The sequence below is a fragment of the Mustela nivalis genome, assembly GCF_964662115.1.
Source record: "Mustela nivalis genome assembly, chromosome: 2".
NCBI lineage: Eukaryota > Metazoa > Chordata > Mammalia > Carnivora > Mustelidae > Mustela > Mustela nivalis.
Genome location: NC_139021.1, coordinates 54,117,985 through 54,140,793, shown reverse-complemented (window position 1 = coordinate 54,140,793; position 22,809 = coordinate 54,117,985). Strand labels below are relative to the sequence as shown.

Below are 22,809 nucleotides of genomic sequence, written 5' to 3'. Positions count from 1 at the left end.
GTGCCATAGGATGGAATATCTCAGTTTGCTGGCCCATTGAATTCTTATATAATATTATATGTATAAAATAATGAACAATTTATATAATAAAGGTAAGCATAGTAATTAGGGATTCTTTAAGGCATTATAGTTCCTATTGTCTGCTGTTACACAGACCAATTATTATTATTTTTCTTAAGATTTTATTTATTTGTGAGAGAGAGAGGGAGCAAAGCAGGGGGAGCTGCAGGCAGAGTAGAAGGAGAACCAGGCTCCCCACTGAGCAAGGAGCCTGATGTGAGACTTGATCCTAGGATCAGGATCATGACCTCAGCCAAAGGCAGATGCCCAATGGACTGAACTAGTCCCAGAACAAGATTCTTTTTATCTTAGAATCCTTAGATCATCTCAGGAAGCCATCTCACTGATCACCAATGTTATATCTTAATCCTTTGAAGATTAATAATATATAATATTAACCTCAAGGTAAACAATGTTTAAAGTTTGGTAATTTACAGTAGAGACAGGCTATAAATTCAGAAAATGTAACAAATTGGTTTGTTTAAAATTAAAGAAAACAAGATATTTCCAACAATATCAGTTTGGTGATACTTAAATCATGACATCAGTATTTGGCATGTCCTTTTTGACCACCGATAACTCTAAGTCTTGTGCCTCTTTTAATAATATTTCTTATTCCAAAATGAAACAAGACATTTTCCACAAGAACTGACAGCTTATATATGAGGACATTAAAATTTGGAAGTTTCACAATTTGAACAAAGAATTTATTGATTAAATTCTTTTCTCTTTTAGAAAATGGAAGTGTCCAAGTAGGAGAATTGTTACCTTGCAAGATTTGTGGAAGAACGTTCTTTCCAGTGGCATTAGTGAGTACCTTTTTCCTTTGGATTATGATAGATCTGTAATTATTCGATAATTTAGGACAACTATCTTGGGAAGAACCTCTGTGGAATAATTTAAAGAGATACTAGTCAGTGTTCTTTGTTCAAGTGTATCAGTTCCACCTATGTCTTTCTTCTAGAGAGGTCTCTCCTTCATAGTTTGGTCTTCAGAACTACTCTGTTAAGTGTTTCTGTGTGGGAATATTAACAAAAACAGAACAAAAACTCAGAAGTGCGTAATTATGTATTTAAAGATAAAGAATGATATGTGTCTGGGATATGCTTTAAAGTACCTTAGGAAAAAGAGGTGGGATAGATGACAAGATTGCTAAATTGCTGATAATTGTTGATGAGTAAGTGGGAGTTCATGACACTATGCTCTTAATTCTTATGTATATTTGAAATATTTGAAGAAAAGTTGTTTTCAATTAAAAGTGTACCTAAATTATATACCTATATTATGCATTCTTTTTAAATTTTTATTATTTTTTATATTATACATTCTTTAGTTACTTTTATTAGTAACACAAATAGGAGTACTTTTAATTGATTTTAATGTTAAATAACCAACTAGAGAATAATGAAAAAATACCTATGTACCTAAAATATTTTATTTTTACCTTAAATATAAAAATACATTTGTTAATATTTTGATGCAGAATAAAGACTTTTCTTTGAATATGCATCTGCTGATTAAAGTTCTGCCACAATCCAGAATGCGTGTTACTATTTCCAGTTTGTTTCTTTAAAGTAAAACAAGGATTTAATGATCCAAAATATTTGTTGGAATATCAACTCTTTTTAAATAATAACAGCTTTTTTTCTTTGTTCTTTAAAAACGTCTTGCCCACACTTAACTCAATGATTTTGTTGTTTTTGTATCATCTCGCTGTTTTTCAAACCATTTTCAAAGCATTCAGCTCAGTTTACATAGGAAAGAAAATGCCTTCGTTTGCCCTTATTTAATATTTAGTTAAATAATGTAATCACTATACAACTACAGCTTATATAACACATCATATTTGGAAATAAGTACTACATACTTTTGACACAACTCAATGTAAGAACAGGCATCTATCAGAAAATTGCTTGCTAGCCACACTTTTATTTTTTTCATATTTAAGAGATTTTTATTCTAATAGCTATAATTATAGTACTTGCTTGTTAAAATGAAAACTAAAAACAAGTATGTATTAATTTCTAAGTATATATTGAAAATTTAAGAGGTTGCATGATATCAAACGAACCAGTTTGGAGGTTTCCTCTTTTCTCAGATAAAGTTTTAACAGTTCTAGCTTGTTCAGTGTTTATCAAAATACAAAAGAAAAAAAGTGCATATAGTGCACTTCAATTAACATATTTTATTTGGAAGAGGAAAAATGATTATTTATCCAGTAGGTTAACTGAATGTCATTTATAAGAGCAATCATTGTAATGTCCTTAAAATGAATACATGAATGATTGAATGAATGAGTTGGCAGCCATATTTAAAATACCTATAGAAGTGGAATGCTAGATAGCTCAAAAATCATGGGTAAAGAAAGATAAACTTGTTCCTTGTAATATGTACATGTAATATGGTAACATGCTACTGTTGTATTAAGAACTTTAGTAACCCAGGTTACTAGTATTGTTTTAATTTTTGTAATCCTCACACTAATGCAGTCTCTGTTTACATTCTTTTTCCAGTATCTATTTTCATGTATTTAATAATGAAGATAACTTTTTTTCCCTACTTAAATAACTTTGGCTTTGTTACATTATTTTCCTTATTCTTAGCAGTGTGGAAACTGGAATAGTCAATAACTCTCAATAAAATTTTGAAAGACTATTTATCTATACTTTCTTGTTGTATATAGTATTCATATTTTCTTGAGAAATAACTTAGAGCATGCATTATATATACTTTTTAATGGTTTTAGTTAAAGCAAAATATCGTATTTATATATTATTTCATCTTCTAGTTTTGAAATTGGTCTCAAATGACAATTTGAAGTTTATAGATTTCCTTTCTATAGAAAAGAAAATGATGCATTGTATTTCTTTATCTTAATAGAAAAAACATGGACCTATTTGCCAGAAAACTGCCACTAAGAAGCGGAAGACTTTTGATTCAAGCAGACAAAGAGCTGAAGGAACTGATATTCCAACAGTAAAGCCTCTTAAACCTAGGGTAATTATATAGCTTTTTGGATAGTATGAATTCTGCTTTTTGTTTTCAGTTTAAAAATGATCAGAAACTTGTTTATTTTAAACTTCTGCTAAGGGGAAACCAAACTACTATCTCCAGATCTATTACAGTGAGGTTTTTGTAGCATCAGATCTCTAGTTGCTTAGCTATAGGCTGGAAATAATTAAAAATTCCTCACATGTTCTTTTTAAGTCATTGTTAATTATTGCAGCCTATTTAAGCAGTCTAGTTTAAGCCTCTTATCAAGTATAGTCTCTATATACAAAAGCAAAGTCATAATTTACAGATACCTTGGCATTATAGATATTTATTATCTTGATTAATTGTCCGTAATTGTGATCTTACGCTTTCTGGGGAAGTTTGATCAGTTACTCAACTGTCCATGTATAGCTGTTGTCAGTTTATTTTCTTTGAAAGCAATGAATCTCCTTTAATAATATCTCTTTAATTCTACCTGTGATATGTTATATTGCCAACAATAAAGCACATACATACTTTGTTCGGAATAATTTTAAAGAGTTAGTTCAAAAAAAAGTCAAAATTTGAGTACCTCATTGAATAGATTTTTGAAATAAACCCTTCTTCATTGATAATAACCTCTCCCAGTGCTACAGGAGAACATTTCCCTGTGGGGCAACTAATCTTACTAATAAAATTATTTGATAATAGAAAAGTTGAATGTTCATCTTTTTTTTCAGTCTATGTATAAGTGAAGGTGAAATTTGAATAGTGTACATAAACCATTATTTGATATTTTTCTTAGTATATCTGCTGGATATATGATTATATTGGCTTTAATTGGCTAAGAGGTAAACTGTTGAAATTTTTAGACAGTGTAATATACAGGGTGTGAAAATGAAAGCTGGTTCAAGAGTCATACTGCCTGGATTTAACCCTTGCTCTATTACTTACCATGCTGTGTTGGGAAGTTACTTTATCTGTGCATCTCTTTATCTGTAAAATGGTGATAGTAATGCTAGTATCTGTCTTGTAGGGTTCTTACTGAATTTATCCATAGTGATCTCTCAGTAAATATTAGTTACCCTATTTTTTTTTAAGATTTTATTTATTTATTTGTCAGAGAGAGAGAGAGACAGAGTGGCAGAGGGAGAAGCAGGCTTCCTACGGAACAAGGAGCCTGATGTGGGACTCGATCCCAGGACACTGGGATCCTGACCTGAGCCGAAGGCAGCCACTTAACGAACTGAGCTACCCAGGCGTCCCAGTTATCCTATTTTTAAAAAAAATGATTTATTTATTTATGTATTTACTTATTAGAGAGAGTGTGTGCGAGAGTGAGTAGGGGCAGAGGGAGAGGGAGAGAAAAACTCAAACAGTCTTTGTGCTGAGTGTAGACCCTGAGGCAGGCAGTGGGGTGGGGGGTTGGAATTGCTCAATCCCACAACCCTGAGATCATGACCGTGGCTGAAATCAAGACTTGGACACTTAACCGACTAAGGGAGAAGGGTTCTAATAGTAAAAAAAATTAACCTTTAGATTAAAAACAAAGTAAAAACCATGGCTTTATATGAAGTAGTATAATTTCTTGGTACTTAAAAATGTGGTTCATAGAGCAATCATACCAGCACTATTTGAAAACTTGTTAGAAATGCAGAATCTCAGGTCCCACCCAGAAATACTGAGTTAAGAATCTGCATTTTAACAAAATCCTTGGGCAAGTCATAGGTGCCTTAAAGTTTGAAATGCTGTGTATTAGAAGATTTTTTTCAAGATTTTATTTATTTATTTGTTAGAGAGAGAGCATGAGTGGGGGGATGGGGCAAGCAGAGGGAGAAGCAGGCTCCCCATTGAGCAAGGAGCCTGAAGAGGGACTTGATCCCAGGACCCTGGGATCATAACTTGAGCCAAAGCCAGATGCTTAACCGACTGAGGCACCCAGGTGTCCCAAACACTATTTTTATTTTTAGATTTTATTTATTTATTGGAGAGAAAGAGAGTGAAAAGATTTTATTTATTTATTGGAGAGAAAGAGAGTGAATGAGAGAGAGAGAGAGAGAGCACGCGCGCTTGCGAACTGCCGGGGGGAGGAGCGGAGGGAGAAGGAAAAGCAGACTCCCCACTGAGTAGGGAGCCTTACACAGGGCTCCATCCCAGGACACTAGGGATCATGACCCCAGCCAAAGGCAGATGCTTAACCGACTGAGCCACCCAGGCACTCCTTTGTTAGAAGATTTTAATATCATAGTGCAGTTCTGTCTTTATCTGTATCAAAGAAATCCTATAAAATCACAAGCAGAGTGGAGTAAAGCAGATATAAATTCCATTTTGGGAATAACTAAAGGTAGGCGTAATCCACAGAGTACAAAATATATTAAGGGCTGCCCAAAGCTTCTGGTCTTCCAGAAGAACCTGCCCATAGAAGAAGTGTAGAAAGTGGCTAAAGGACCCGTGGCCCGGAATGGGAACCTGTCACCTTAAAGATGAAGGGTCTCCTTGTCTTAAATGTGACTCCTTAACTGTGAGGGGTCTAAACAGGAAGTATAGACCCCTTTTTTGCTGCAGCCAAAGCAGGAATTGGGGTATCGGAACTTGGGTAGCCAGGAATTGGAATTAGCTTGGCTGAAATTGGACAAAAACCAGGAGCGAGGAAGTAGGGACATAAGGCACAGAGAGTTTAAGGGGGCCCAATGGCAGAAACTCTCAAAAAAATCACTAATGAAAAAAAAATACACTTTCTGAACATAAGGAGCCTATCTAAAGGGCTAGGTCTTTTTGTTTTGTTTTGTTTTGTTTTGTTTTTTTTTGTTAGTTTAAGTGATTAATATGGTTACTGAGGGAAGCATGGTTGGCAACAGGAGACTTCCTGGACCCAAGTTATTTTAGAGAAGCATGAGAGGTATGGCTGTGTGATCAGAGAGGCCTTATTTGCATCCATATCTGGTATAACGGAGAAGATAGCTGGCTTTCGGTTTGTGTACCTTGGAAGCAAACTATGCACCTTTCCTCCCTAGAACCTCTTGTAAATAGCTGTAACAAGAAAACCTAATTCATTCAATGATGAGTAATAAAAAGCACTAATTTAGCACTGACATAGGATGCTGTGAAAAGAAAGGTAGATGAGAGCTGCAAAACTTATCAGTAGGTGAGTTATACTTACAGAGAGATGAATGTTGTGATCACACCTTTCACCATAAAAATTAACTTTAAAGAATCAGTCACATTCAATAACTGAGTTTGCTTGTATTTAGTTAAGATTTTGTATCTATATTTGTGAGAGAGGTATATTTGTAATTTTTCTTTTTATCAAATGTTTATTTGATAAACTTTTTATCAAATGTTATTGCTCTCAACAGACTAGTTAGAAAGTTGTTCTCAGGGTGCCTGGGTGGCTTAGGCAGTTAAGCACCTGCCTCCCGCTCAGGTCATAATCTTGGTGTGCTGGGATGGAGCCCTGCATCAGGCTCCCAGCTCAGCGGTGAGCCTGCTTCATCCTCTCCCTCTGCTGCTCTCTCTGCAGTGCTCTCTCTCTCTCAAATAAATAAATAAAATCCTTTAAAAAAAAGTTGTTTTCTTGGTTTATGTTGAAAGAGTTTTTAAAAGATTGATGCTATTTCTTCCTTAAATGTCTACAAGAATTCAATTCTAAGGGCATCTGGGCCAATTTTCTTTAGGTTTTTAAATAATAGATTCACACACACAAAAAAATAAATGTGAGACTGTTAGGATTTTGTTTCTTTTAGTATCTGTTTTGTGGTGTTTGTCAAGGATATTGTCCACTTAATGTTGTCAGATTTATTAGCACAAAGGTCCATTTTGGTGTCTTCTTTTTTCCTTATGTTTGTAAGATCTATATCATGTACTATTTTCCATCCCTTGGTATTTTGTGATTTCCTTTTTTCCCTTATTAGTCCTGCCTCATTAGTATTTTTTAAAAATCATCATTTGACTTTGCTGATTCAATGTATATTCTTGATTTAAAAAATAAAGACCTAATAAGGATAGTTGGGTATTTGAATAATGTGACAAAATAAATGTATGATAGCACAGGAGCCAGCATTATGCATAGTAGAAAGATGCTTAGAGATAGCCATTAAAGACAGGAACAAGATTAAGCTCCAAGCAATATAGTAATTGCTATAACTGATATAGTTAGATATTAGATGCATAGGGATTAGAAAAGAGGAGGTAAATGCATCATTATTAGGAGATGATATACCTGGAAAACCCAAGAGAATCAGCTGCTAAAATATTACAAACAATAAGAGAAGCCTGTGAAATAATGAGATATAATGCTAATATACAGAAATTACTAGGTTTCATATTTCAACAAACCCTTGAAACATAAAAAAGTAGAAAAGACTCTATAAAAGAACAACACAAAATAAAAAATGTATAGGGATAAACCTTTTAAAGGTATGACTTTCACATAGACTACTTAAAAAAACAAAGCACAGACCTGTACCCCTGGGGATAAAAATATATGTTTATAAAAAATAAAAAATTAAAAAAATTAAAAAAAAACAAACCACAAATACTTGTTCAAATGCAAATATTATATAATGTTTTTGGATAGGTAGATTCAACAAAATAAAGATATTAAGTTTCTTAAGTTGTTTATGAATGTAATGTTTAAGTTTTCCAGTTAAAATACAGTTTAAAAAATTAGACAAGCTGATTCTGAGGTTCATATGGAAAAATGTACATACAAGAATAATCAGAAAAGATTGCGAAAGCAGAATGAAGTAGGGTTATCCTATCAGATATGAAAATATTATTATAAAGTCTCAGTATTTAAAACACTGGTACTAACACAAGCATAGTCAGAACACTGGAACAGAAGAGAAAGTTCAGAAATAGGCCCAAATATAAAAGAGAATATGATAAAAGTATTAATAGTTCAGTGGGGAGCAAAGTCAATAAAGGATGCTGAGAAAGCTACATAGCCATGTTAAAACCAACAAATAAAGTTGAATCTATATGTCACAATATAACTCATGATAAATTCTGAATGAATGAAAGATTTAAAATTTTACAATGAAGTCATGAAAATTCTAGGAGGAAAACATGGGAAAATTCCACTTGTTCCAACTTTACACATTGTATAAATAGTGACTTGCTAATAGTGACTATAAATCTGGAGACCCATAAAAAAACAAGTAAATTAAACTATATTTTAAAAATTAATTCCTCATATCAGGAGATCCTTAGACAAGGTCATAAGACAGCCATATTGTAGGGGAGGGCTGAGGCTAATCTATAAAGAGTTAACTAAAAATTGCTAAAATTAAGACCAGTAATCAACAGGTAAGTTGACCAGGCATATAAACAGTACACAAAAAAGGCAATGCAATTATTCTTGATATAAAAAGATGCTCAACACACTTCTTATAAGAGAAAAGCCAGTTAAAACCCAACAGAGAAAACTATTCTTTACCTCTCCAGTCAGTTAAAAAAAACAGAAGTTTAACATACTCTGTTGGAGGAAATGTAGTAAAATAGGGAAATTACACTGTTAGTGGGAGCCTAAGTGGATGCAACACATACAGAAGTTAATTTAGCAGTGTTTATCACAATTATTATTGCATTTTTAAAATTGCATATAATAAAATTACATGAAGTTTCTTTTTAAAATCACAAATTTTAAGGAAAGTAATTTAAGGACCTCCTAATAAGAGAACATTTAAAACAATATAGCATTTCCTCAAGTTTTGTTTCAATTAATTTTTTAAAAAGATACTTATTTATTTGAGATAGAGCACAAGCACGAGGGAGAGGGAAAGGGAGAAGCAAGCTGTCTGCTGAGCAAGGAGCCAGGACCTTGGGATCGTGACCTGAGCCAAAGGCTGATGCTTACCAACAGCCACCAAGGCGCCCTATTTCAATTAATTATTTTAAAAATGTTTTGAAATGGGCTTTTCTTTATTTGTTTGTAGCCTGAACCACCAAAGAAACCATCTAATTGGAGAAGAAAACATGAAGAATTCATTGCCACCATAAGAGCAGCTAAAGGCCTTGATCAGGCACTTAAAGAGGGTGGAAAACTTCCTCCTCCTCCTCCACCTTCTTACGATCCTGGTATGTAGAATATTGTTGATGGAAATCTTCATATGGAGGGAAAATATTGATAGAATTATTAATTTTAAGTTGTTCATAAAATTAATTTATAATAATGGAACCTGATGAACCATAATCTTTTAAATTTTAATTATAAAATAATGATGCTAGTGCAGGCATTTAGGCTTATCAAGACACACTGATGTTGAACATAGAAATACTTTATCTTTTTATCTCAGTACTATTTAAACATGAAACGTTATAATGTCATTTGAAAAATTATTGTAGTATATCCCAGGAAATATTTGAAGAAACTCACTGTCATTCGAAATGTAGTCGTTTGGTAAGATTCAGATTGTATGTTGCCTAGTTCTTTGGTATCTTCTCATCTGGGAAGAAAAGAAATCATTGTTTCCAAGAGGTATGTGTTCATGTGAGGAGACCACCATATAGCTTGATTTACCTAAATTATGCTTTAAATTCATGTGTTAATATAGTTTCTTCATTAGATGGATAAAAGTAGCTTATTTGTTACCAGAAGCAAGGCAAGATGCTGGAAACCCAATATGAGATACTGAGATACTGGAACATTCAAAATATCCACAGTAGAATTTGACATAGACTCGTAGAATAGTTTAAAGAGGCAGTTATTTAAATGTATGAAGTTAGCTGCATTAAAATTGTGTTAGTATTCTTGATTGAGATTTATTTCTTAGTAAAGGGAAGTTCTTACCAAATAAGTCAGGGAGATGAAAAGCATAGCATATGGACTATAGTCAATAATATAATTACTTTGTATGGTGACAGATGGGTGGTGTGGATTGAATATCATAATAGAATTGGCAAATGAACATGTTGCACACCTGAAACTAATGTAACATTGTATGTCAGCTATACTTCAGTAATAAATTTTTAAAAAAGTCATTTAGAAAATCTACATATGATCATTTTTAACGTTTTATTGTAGTGGAGAGGTTGACAACCTATTTCTATAGAGGACCAGATAGTAAATATCTTAGTTAATGAAGTATATTTTTATTTCTTCTTTCATCTAAGAGAAAATACAGCTGTATAAAGCTGATTAAACTATTGATTAAAATATTTTAACAGATCAGCCCAAATTTTAAGATTTATTTTTAATATATTATGTTATTACTGCTTAACTTCATCTCTAGTATAAAATATGTAGATATGGTGAAAACATATGGTATATTATGAAGGCAAAGAAGAAATCCTGTTTTTCTTCTACGTATTCATTCTTTTGTACTAAGGATATTTATCTTTTGGAGTTTTCTTTCCCCCCTCAAATTTGATCCTAGGCTGGCAGAAGATTAGAATTTATCATAGACTAGTAAATTTCTTTCTTAAATGTCTTTACTGAGATTAGTAGTCAGGTTGGGGGGTTTTAAGTAAATGACAAGTTTTGCTTATCAAATATAATACTTTGTCAGACATCTTGGATTACTCTTCGTTAAAATTTATGATTCTTTATGTTTCCCTTCAAGAATTACTTTATTAATCTGTTTCTTTTTTTGTTTTAGATTATATTCAGTGTCCATATTGCCAGAGGAGATTTAATGAAAATGCAGCTGATAGACATATTAATTTCTGTAAAGAACAGGCAGCACGTATTAGTAATAAAGGCAAATTTTCTACTGATACCAAAGGAAAGGCGACTTCTCGGACACAGGTGAAATGCTCAATTATTTCTACAAATAAAGGAGAAAAATGACTCTTTCAGATTCACAGCTTTTTGCTTGTGCTTTACAGAACATTTAGCTACAGTTTTCTTACCTGCTTAAAGTTTAATATTACTGTTCAGGGACTGAGTAAGAAATTTGAATGTTTAATAGAGAACAAATAATTGAATGGACTTGAGTTAATAGAGTCTTGAAAATAATGCAGGTTGAAAAGGTATTAGGAAAGGGTAAGACAACTAGTTAAAAAGTAAGTGAAGCAGATTCAGAGGAAATCAGAGGGTTTAGAAAGTGAAAAAGTGGCAATAAAAATCCACATTTGAAAATCATGTATATACTGAAAGTTTCCATGCTATGTGTGACCATACACCCAAGGGAATGAAATCTTGGGCTCAAGTCCAACTGTTAATTCTGAGCTTTAGGCAAGTAACATTTCATGTATGATAGACTTTATTTCTTCATCTGTAAAGTAGTCTATATGATCTTTGTGAAAAGCAAATGAGATGGAGAGCCATAAACCCTATATGGATTTTGTTATATGAAATTTTTACAGTACTGTTTTCTTTTCTTTTTTTATTTTTTTTTCAAATTTTTAAAGATTTTATTTATTTATTTGACAGACAGAGACCACAAGTAGGCAGAGAGGCAGGCAGAGAGAGAGGAGGAAGCAGGCTCCCTGCTGTGCAGAGAGCGTGACATGGGGCTTGATCCCAGGACTCTGAGATCATGACCTGAGCCGAAGGAAGAAGTTTTACTCACTGAGCCACCCAGGCACCCCAGTACTGTTGTTTTTCATTAAGCATATTGTGACACAGAAACTTTGATAATGTCATACTCTTTTTTGAGATTTATTTATTTTATAAAAACGTTGATAATGTCATACTTTTTAAAAAAGATTATTTATTTTAGAGAGAAAAGAGAACATGAGTGAGAGGGGCAGAAGGAGAAGGAGAGAGACTCTTTTTTTTTTTTTTTTTTTTTAATTTATTTGACAGAGAGAGAGATCACAAGTAGGCAGAGAGAGGCAGAGAGAGGAAGGGAAGCAGGCTCCCTGCCTAGCAGAGAGCCCGATGTGGGGCTCGATCCCGGGACCCTGGGATCATGACCTGAGCTGAAAGCAAAGGCTTTAACCTACTGAGCCACCCAGGTGCCCCCGAGAAGGAGGGAGACTCTTAAGCAGATTCCCTCCTGACTGAGGAATCCAACGCAGGGCTCCCATTTCAGAACCTTGAGATCATGACCTGATCCAAAACCAAGAGTCAGACATTTAACTGACTGTTGCCACCCAGGTGCCCTGATAATGTAATACTTTTCAGCAAACTTCATTTTTCAGAAAACTTTCATTTACAGTTTTTTTAGTACTATAAAATCTAGCAGGCAATAAATAATCAAATCCATTTCACTTATTACTTATGAATCAAGTATTGGACTAAAAGATTTCATTACAACTGGAGCCTTCTTGAGAGGATCCATATTTAATTTTGGTTAATATTATTGGAAGTAGAACTCCCCTCTTATTTTTTACAACACTTTTATTCCGGTGTTTTCCTCATTATTTTCCTCAGTTATTTTATTGTAAATTATACATGTAGAAAAAAACCAAACAAACAGGGGTGCCTGGGTGGCTCAGTCTTTAAGCATCTGCCTTCAGCTCAGTTCATGATACCAGGGTTCTGGAATTGAGCCCCGCAGCGGGCTCTCTGCTCGGCAGGAAGCCTGCTGCACCCTCTCCCACTCTTGCTGTGTTCCCTCTCTTGCTGTGTCTCTCTCTAAATAAATTTCTAAATAAAATTAAACAAAAAAACAATATACATACATGCGTAACCACAAGAAGGTTAAGAAATAGAGTATTATTAATCTCACAAAACCTCTACCATACCATTTCTCTCCCAGAATTGTAATGTTCTCTCCCTCTTAGACCCTCACCCCATAAAATAGTCGCTATTCTGATTTTATATATAAATCAGTCTTTGCTTTTTTATATAGTCTTCAGACCACGATTGTCCTTTTATTTACTATGGCTTTATAAATCTTGATGTCATGATGGATTTGTAGTTATTTTCTCCTCCAGTTTCTCTTCACTTGAAAATAGACAGTGGAAAATATTTTCTAATTTGTGATTGTGCCTTCATTTTTTTGTTATTATTGTCGGTTGTTTCTATTTTTTGTATTTTTTGTTATTTGTTTTGTTTCATTTTTATTTTTTAACTGGAGATCTCCACCTGATCTTCCCCACTCTCCATAATCCATACCTTCATCCTTCCCAACTGACTTAGTTCCCTCCATGTTCTAAAATACACCTCTGATCCTGGTAAATTGGTCTCCTTCACATTCACATCTATAAAATGGGGTTAATATGTACCTACCTCAACAGTTATCAGTAGCATTCAGCGAAATAATGCCTATAGGTGTGATTTCTTCTTTCACTTATAGTTTGTTCAAATGTGAATCATTTACTTCCAGATATTTGGTGCTCCTCTAGATGTTTATTGCTGTAATTTATTTATTTATTTATTTGCCTCATTCTCTTATAGTGTGAGAACATTCTTGGTAAGATTTCATTTTTGAGATTTGTTTTATTGCCTAGCATATGGTCTTTTATGGTGAATGTTCCTGCAGTCTTCTACTATGATTGTGACTTTTTCAAGATCATTAATTTCACCAGCTTTTCATTTAAGTATTTTTAATTTCTCTTATTAATTGTATTTATATTTATAATTTATTGTATCTTTCCTATCTATTGAACTTTATATCATATGGAGTGTGCCTTTTTGTCTATGGTAGCATTCTTTGTGTTGAAGTATGTGTCATCTGATAGTGTATTACTGTTTTGTTTGATCATGCTAATTTCCTTTCAGTTTTTTAACTTGAATTTTTGTTGTTGAAATGTGTTTCATCTGATAATGAATAACCATTTGAGCTTAATTATGCTACATTTCTTTCTAATTCTTTCACTTAAATTTGTGTTTTTGCATTTCCTGTAGACAGCCTGTAATTAGTTCATCTTTTTTAAAATCCAGTCTGACAACCTCAAACTGTTGGTTGGAGTGTTTAGGCATTTACACTCAATATAATATTGTTATGTTTGTGGTTAATTCTGCTGTGTTGCTATTTTCTATTTTTGTCTCTTTTTTTTTATTCCTCTGATACTTTTTCCTTGCTTCTTTTGTCTTAATAAAAGATATTTTATTTGCTCTTGGTTTTCAGTCATCAGATTTTTTTAAATGGTTACTCTAGGAATAACACAATACATTTTTTAACTTACCCCATCTGTGGCTATTTCCACATACCTCTCACCGATCTTAGTGTTACTGTTATATATATGTATCTCTATAAACCCATCAGTATTCCTGTGTGTTGCTATATGTGTTATACCTACACCTTTAAAAGTCATCCGTTCTGGGGCACTTGGGTGGCGCAGTGGGTTAAGCCTCTGCCTTCAGCTCAGGTCATGATCTCAGGGTCCTGGATCAAGCCCCGCATCGGGCTCTCTGCTCAGCAGTGAGCCTGCTTCCTCCTCTTTCTGCCTACTTGTGATCTCTCTCTCTCTCTGTCAAATAAATAAATAAAATCTTAAAAAAAAAAAGTCATCCGTTCTTTTTCTTTTTTAAGATTTTATTTATTTATTTGACAGAGATCACAAGTAGGAAGAGAGTCAGACAGAGAGAGAGGAAGGGAAGCAGGCTTCCTGCTGAGCAGAGAGCCCGATGTGGGGCTTGATGCCAAGACTTTGGGATCATGACCTGAGCCAAAGGCAGAGGCTTTAACCCACTGAGCCACCCAGGCACCCCAAAAGTCATCTGTTTTTTAAAGAAATTAGAAAATGAATATATAATCATTTACATACATATGCACATTTATATGTTTATGCACATCCACGTTTACTTTTTTTTTCTTCTGCCTCTGTCTTCTCCTCACACACATTTTGCATTTTACTTTCATGTTATATACTCCCATATTACCATTTTCAGATATCTTCATTTCTTCTTGTAAATCTCAGTCACCATATTTTGTCATTTGCCTTCAATCAGAAGAAGCTTTAGCTTTCTAAGAATACAGATCTGTTGACAAGGAATTTTGTGGTTTTGGTTATCTGAAAAAAAAAAAAAAAAAAAAACAGGCCTGTATTTTGCCTTTATTTCTCTGTTGAGATTTTCTATGTGGTTATTTACTATTATTATATTTTTCTTTAATTCTTGTGTGTGTATCCCTTTACCTTTTGAACATGTATATCCTAACTATTTTGAGGGTCTTAACTGCTAAATCTAATATACCTGTGCCCATCTAGGTTATAGCGTTGACTGTGTTTTGCCACGTATAGGTCATGGTTTTCTCTTTCTTTTTCCTTTTCTTTTCTTGCTTCTCCCTTCCCCTTCCTTGCTCCTTTCCCTTTCTTACAGTTGAACCCAGAATACATACTTACCAGTTTTCCAGAACTGCTTTTGGATGGTTTCCAGTCTCTTAAAATCTTTTTTTTTTTTTTTAAAGATCCTTTTTTTATTGTCTGTAAGAGAGTTAAGCAGCTATTTCACCCCCACCGAGTTTGTAGTCAGTTATTGAATTTTTTAATTTCTTGAAGTTGGCTGTTTTTCTAATTTCCTATTTTACCTTTTATAGTTTCTAATTCCCTATTAATATTTCCAGAGTTGTCTTTTATTTCTTTAACTATAGTAAGCATAATTGTTTTATCCTCTGTAGATGATAATTGTAGTTATCACGTGATCTTTGTAGATATGTTCTTGTTTCTTTTCCCTCAATCATAGTTTCTTATATCATTATGTACATAATTACTGATCACTTGGTGCTTCTTGGCCTCAAAAATTATTCATGAGAATTGTTCATGTGAAGATCCTTTTTGTTTCTTCCAGGTTATCTAAGAGTACCACCAATCTGGAGGCACTTTAAATTTTGGCTTACTTTGCCTGGCCACCTAGTAATGTAGATTTATATAGCAAATCCATGTGATGGCCAGTCTGTTGTTATAATCTTAACTGTTGTTGGCCTAATGGTTTATTTTTTTCTTCTTATCTGACATTCATAGCGTATAAAATGTTTTTTTTATACTTTCCAGAGCATTTTTACTTTTTAGTTTAAAGGTCAGTCCAAATAGTGCCTTTTTACTATTTTATTGAAAATGAATGCCCTCCTTGTTCTTTTAGCTCTTTCTAATTTCAAGATCAAGTCTTTATAAACAAAAATATTTGACTAAGAATATTTATTAGATTTGTGATCAAAGCACATGAAATAATAAACATCTAAAAATACATATTTAATGAAAGAAATATGGATTGAATATAACTGTATAAAAGTATAGTGGTTTTGTTTTTCTAATCACTAAAATGGATTTAATTTATATAAAATTGTTGATTACTGAAGTCATCCTGAAAGCCTAAAGGGTTGACCTCTGCATATGTAATATACTATACCAGCACCCTTTGTTTATACTAATCATTTTTCTCTTTTTTTGGTAGTTTTAGCACAGTATGAGTGGCTCACCTATCCTATTTCTTAATTCAGTTAAGCCTATTTTTAGTAGGCATTCCTGTGATATTTTAAGGGGTCTTCGGCAGGGCTTGTTTTCCATATTATTCTTAGTTTTAAAATCTTTCCTAATATCTTCATTGGTATTTTAGTGGGAGACACTGGTATTAACTGATGTTAATTAAATTTAAATTAATTAAATTTAAAGATTTATTCCTTTTAGAGAGAGAGAGAGAGCTCACAGATGTGTGAGTGGGGAAGGGGCAGAGGGAGAAAATCCCCAAGCATACTCTCTGCTCAGCCTGGAGCCCGACCCTGGTGATCTCACATTCCCAAGTTCATGACCTGAGCTAAAACCAAGAGTCTGAGTCACTCAACTGATTCAGCGGCCCCCAGATGCCCTCTTTTCCCCCTTTTAAAAAATTTATTTGTTTTTATTTTATTTAAAATTAATTAGTTAACATATAGTGTGTTATTAGTTTCAGTAGTAGAGTTCAGTGATTTATCAGTTGCCAGTTGCCTTTTTAAACCAGAAACACCCCTTAGGTTTTCAAAGAAACAGTGACTTAATATGGCTTATCTCCAAAGGATCCCAGTCATGTGTCCATTTGACAGATATTGAAGGTTGCCAAGTGCTTAAGAAATTTCCGCTTCTGGTGCAATAGTGCCAAATGTGCATGGGATGTGTGTGTGTGTGTGTGTGTGTGTGTGTGTGTGTGTGTGAGAGAGAGAAAGAGAGAGAGAGAGAAGCTTTTTTATCAAGATTTATTTTCCTTATAAGGGCACATACTAAATTTTGAAGGTTGTAATATTTGACTTTAAAATTTGTGTTTAGCTAGCAGTTTTTAGTTGTAGTGCATCTAAAATTTTATACTGATTATTGGTTATAAAATATGATTTGATTTTTGAATATTGTTTAAAACCAGCTTTTCACATAAAGTCCTAAGGAGTCTAACTGTGGTATTGGGCTAAATCTCATGTACAGTCATCACTTTCTAGTTGAAGCATAGGGCAAGAACTAAAGTGGCATGAGTCTTAATTTCTTTTCTGTTTGTTAGTTTTGGGGTATACCTTTGGGCAAATTCAGTTTTTTATATTGGAGCAGGTGACCAATAAGACACTTTAATACTCAGTAACAGCAAAATTTGACTCAGGTAAGAGATAGTAAAATAAAATTGATAATGCTGTCTTTCTAGAAAGTAGAGAAAAAAAATAGCCTATCTTTCCTCAACGCATGTTCTATTCATTTAATATGATCTGGTGAGAACAGTGAAGCCAGAATTCTTTCCCTTCATGTTCCGGAGATCCATAAGGCAACTCTTGTAAAACTTGCAGACTTATTTGTAATCTTACGAATTATTGTCAGTAGGAAATATGACTGAATTATATAAATGAAACATAAAACCATACCCAGGAACATGTAAAAATTTGGACCTTTAAAGCTGCATTGCTAAGTGATCATCATTGGGTGTTTGTAAGTTTTTCTATTAATATTTGTTTGGCATTTAAAATCTTAACATTGAAGAAATTTTTTCCATTTGACTTTTTTTTTTTTTTTCTATGGACTGGGCAAAGCTGCTCTTAGTTTATTTTAGCAGTGGAATATCTGAGTCAAACTTTCAGTACACTAGTTTTGAGATGGAGCATATTTTGGGAAACCTCTCTCTGAGGTGATATATTTTAATCTATCCTTTCTCAATTTCTGTAATTCAGTAGCTAATAAGGAAAATTGCTCATTTAAGGGTGTGTGAGCTTTTGAAATGCAGTTTACAACCTGTATTCAAAAAGTAATGTTGATAAAATATTTTATTTTCATTATTTTAGTATAAGCCACCTGCACTTAAAAAGTCAAATTCTCCTGGAACTGTACCATCAGGATCTTCACGGTTACCACAACCAAGTGGCACTAGCAAAACTGTTGTAGGTAATGAGCTCCATTAATAACGTGGGGTTTTTTTATTGTTATTATTGTTGTTTTTTGTTTGTTTGTAGAGACAGAAATGAAGATAGTGTTCTGCTTGGGATTGTTAAAATAGATTTATAATTGGAAAGAGATGTGGAGGATATGTAATTCTTTCTGGGTAAAAATAAAGTAACTTTCAAAAACTTTCTACTTAGGATATTTTATAGCCTTTTTTTCCCACCTTAAATTTCTATTCTTGATGTTGTTACTGATACATCACCTATTCAGAGTGTTGACCAAATTCTTCTTGATTTCTTTGACCGCAGTATTTCCCCTTCATTTCTATATATACTGCTCTGAACTTGACAATTGTCCTAATAGACACATGATTAATGACTTGAAGGAGATATTGACTAACTAATGTATACCTTTATTTATATGTAAATTGTGATAAGTAAATATAAAAATTAGAAATGAAGGGTGCTATATGTTCTCTGGAAATTTAATTTTTAAAAAACCTTTTCTTAGTTCATAACTTGTTTGGATCTATTGCTGCAAAGATTTATTGCCACTAAAGCATTGTTTTCATTGTCAGGTGCTCTGTTTTATGTGATTTTTCCTTTTCAGAATGTCATTAAAACCAATAACCTTTTTTATTATAAGGTGTGCCTTCAGGTAAAGTGTCTTCAGTTAACAGCTCTTTGGGAAACAAACTTCAGACCTTATCTCCTTCCCATAAAGGGATAGCAGCCCCTCATGTAGGGTAAGTCTATTTGAATTTAATTGATTAGTGATACACACACACACACACACACACATATATACACTCCATATGCAAATGATACTAAGGTTTTATTTTATTTAGGTAATTGACTTTTATTAACCTTGATTTTCTTTCAAAAGTTAATTTCCCTTTTAACATATTGCTGGTCAGGGGCACATACAGTACTGTTGAAGTTCTATTAGGATAACCATTTTGGAAAAAATCTGGTGGCATGTATCCAGAGCTCAAAAAACATTCGTACTTTTTGAATAATTTTACTTCTGGAAATCATTTGAAATACCGAAGATTTTTGTGTAACCATTACTTATGAAACATTATGTATCAGGCACTGTGTTAGACATTTTTTCATATATTTTTTATTAAAACCACCCTACCACCATAGGATGAGGGTCAGAGAAGCAAAAACAATTTGCCCAAAACCATACAGCTATTAAGAGTTAGAAGCAGGTTACAAATTGGAGTCTCTTTGGCTCAAAACATTGGTTTTTTTCATATGGTTTGATTACAATGTTAAAGAAAATAAAATAAAACCACCTAAATTTCTACCTTTGTTTGAATAGCAAATTATAACAATCTATACAGGGATACTATGCAACTATAAAACATATAATTCTACTATAACAGGGTAAGAATGTAGGATACAAACTCCTATGTATACTGACTGAGATAGAAACTATAAAAATGTGTGTAGACAAAAAAGACAAAATATGCTGAAATATTAACAGTGGATGATTATTTTCCACTTATTTAATACTTTTAATATACTTTTTATCTTTCTACAGTTTTATATATGTGACTTTTAAGAAAGTAGCATTATTAAGCTTTCCACAATTATTTTAATGTGGGAAAAATGGTTGGTAACACTTGAGATTTTAGAAATCCTCTTATCTCAGTAGAAACTCCCTTTCTCTTCCATTTTGGTAAATCAGAAAATTTAAGGGTTACCATGTGATCTTTAGACTGAAGGCTTAGTATATACTTCACAGATACTGTTAAAGTTGGTTTAGGAAATACAATGCTCATTATTTTCAGATATGGGTTATCACTTTTTTTTAGTGTAGGAAATATGTATAGGGTTATTTATCAAGTGAGAGCAACTGTCTTTTGTTTCCTAATTTGGACTACACAGAAAGTACAAAATCTAAAAGGAGTTTAATATAATTATCATTGCAGAAAAAGAAAAAAATCAACTAATAAGATTCAGTTAGTTTAAATGTTTTTCTTTTTGTTGTGCTTCCAAAAAGAAAACATAGGCTATCCTTAAGAAAGAGACAGGTTAGCAGTAGAACAGGTGGCTGAAAAGTAAAATGTTCTCATCTTTCAGTGGTAAAGAAAAAACTGATTTTGTTTTATTTTTTAGTTTCTCTACTGAGATAACTCATCATTTTTAGTTAAGGTGTAGATGGCAATATGTATTTTAACTTTTACAAATCCTTTTTACCATATCACAGAATTGTCTTCCATGTTGTGTTATAGTTTGATTTATGAATTATGAATTAAAAGCTGATATTTTTTAGTGCCTTTCCCCTCATACTGGTAATTTTGTCAGATGGCCATATTAAGTTGTACTCACACTCTCCCTTATATTCTTAATAGGGCTTGTTAAGCTGGCTGGTATAATGAAAAGTAGCACTAACTTTGGATTAGAAATCTAGGCTTCAAGATCCTACTTTGCCAATGAATACCTATATGACTTTGTGCATATCTCTTTTGTCTCACTCACAACATTCTGTGACTTTGGTTAGATGTTGGCAGCATCATGACCTAACATAATTTGAGCAACATTTATATAATCCCTAGGAGAAAATTTGTCTTTACTAAAAAGCAAAGACTTTGAGCACAGTAATTTTATAAATTATTCACTGCTTACAATGCCATAAAGATTTTAAATTTCTTGTGGTCTCACATCGTATTAAACTGTCAAACATATCTCTGTAGATTCCCAATTGTACATTTTATATATAGTCCTTATATGTTAGAAGAATGTTTCTAACTGCTATGAAGAGGCTTGGTGTTTGCTTATGGCCGATATATTACCATATTATCTGGAACATTACTATATTACTATATTAAATAGAACCGTTCATGGCTGTCTATTTAGTGGCAGAGTTCATTTTTTTCTTTTCGTTTTAAGAATTATTGAGTGTATTGACTTGGTATTTATTATGTTGTTTTTTTCCCTCGCTAGATTGTAAGCTCTGGTAGCAAAGCTCTGTGTGTCTGCCTTGCTTACAGATATAACTATAAAATGTAGTATAATGTCTGGCATATAGACACACAATAAATTTTTGGTGAATAAATGAAACAAATAATGAATTAACAAATTAAATCCTTCATTTGTCAACCTGTTGGCACATCAAAGAACCATGGTCCTGGTACTGGTGGGATAATTGAGAATTCTATGGCAATCATTATATCTATGACTACAGATCCTTCAGGACTGAGTAAAGGTGGAATTAAGACATCTGGTTAGCTGTAGAAAGAAATGAAGATCCTTCTGAGATTAGTGAAATAGAGCCATTTCAGTAACTCATGATTGTTTAAAGCCTTGTGTATATAATCTTTATTGTGGCCAGCTTTACTCATGCATACCAGTGATCTATAATATTTAGCATATGTTGAAATCACCCTGCAGAAAAATTTATCTTGGAAAAATTCTTGTTTGTTAGTTAACTCCTAGATAACCTGTGGGTCAACCAGTTTTATCACATTTTTTTAAAAGCAAAAAATTCCCTCAATGGAAAAATGTTCTCTTATTGTAAAAGATGGCTATCTTTAATCTAGGGAATTTGAGAAGTATGGTGAAACACAAAGATTTTAAATAAACATTACCATATTTGAATTGTGTCAGCGAATTTATGCAGTCATACCTTGAGATTTGTGTTTTCTTAGTGGTTAATTACCAACCAAAATGGACATTTTAGCTGATAATTTTCAGTAGTTAAAATATCAAATATCAAAGATTTACTTCTGTTCAGTTGCTTTGAAAAACAAAAAAAAAAAAAACGGTTTTTTTGTTGTCTTTCCCCAAACAGACATGAAAAAGTAGAGCAACAGAATGCATTCAAGAAGCATTTCTTAATAAATTGAATTTGATTTCTCATACTTTAATTATATTGACAACAGTAAGAAACAAATATCTGGTTTTTAAGTACATTTTTGTATAAGTAGAAACAGGCTTTTCTTATAAGCCAGTCTTTTGATTTTGTGTGAATTGAATTTGTGTGGAACATTGTTTAGATTTTTATAATCTTCTCTATCATTTATTATTGATCTAGAAATGCCTAAAACAACCTAGAATTGTAGTGTGGCTTCTTACATGGATACCAGTGATTAAGGTTATTGGCTTTGCCATATGTATAAGATTTGATAAGTTTAGGATCAAAAGTAGAAGTGTGACACATTTCAAAACTTTAAATGCCCCAGAACGTCCTAACTATGTGTGTCTGTGAAGATACAAAATGCAAAATGGTAGATTTTTTTCTCAATATTCTTTCAGAAGTCATCTTTTTATTATATCAGGGTTGTCACAGTCTTGTAAGACTGAGTGGTTTGCATGCTCCTGAGTAATTCACTCTTATGGTATCAACAATAAACAAGGACCTTCCCAAGGTCAGTGTTTATTTCAAAGTAAAACCTATTCCTGTAGGTTGATTTCATTGCCAAGTATTTCTTAAAATGTGAATTCATTCTCAGCTATAAATATTTTGAAAGCTTGCTAAAGTATTATTTCTTTTTAGATACACTATTATATTGGGGCAGTTATACTCAATTACATATAGTCATTTTATATTAAAAAGTCTTGGTCAAAATTACAGTTCATCATCTATAAAATATATTAGTTTGACAGTAAT

At 32.9% G+C, this 22,809-nt stretch overlaps 1 protein-coding gene across 1 annotated transcript in view; it reads left to right on the top strand.

Annotated features, from left to right (window-relative positions):
* Positions 1 to 22,809, top strand: part of ZC2HC1A (zinc finger C2HC-type containing 1A) — a 47,852-nt gene that overhangs the window by 7,437 nt on the left and 17,606 nt on the right. The window contains exons 2-7 of the mRNA XM_082719467.1: positions 796 to 869; positions 2,941 to 3,057; positions 8,970 to 9,111; positions 10,632 to 10,780; positions 18,093 to 18,192; positions 18,835 to 18,934. Coding sequence (XP_082575593.1) covers positions 796 to 869; positions 2,941 to 3,057; positions 8,970 to 9,111; positions 10,632 to 10,780; positions 18,093 to 18,192; positions 18,835 to 18,934 — 682 coding nt within the window. The remainder of the gene's footprint in view (positions 1 to 795; positions 870 to 2,940; positions 3,058 to 8,969; positions 9,112 to 10,631; positions 10,781 to 18,092; positions 18,193 to 18,834; positions 18,935 to 22,809) is intronic.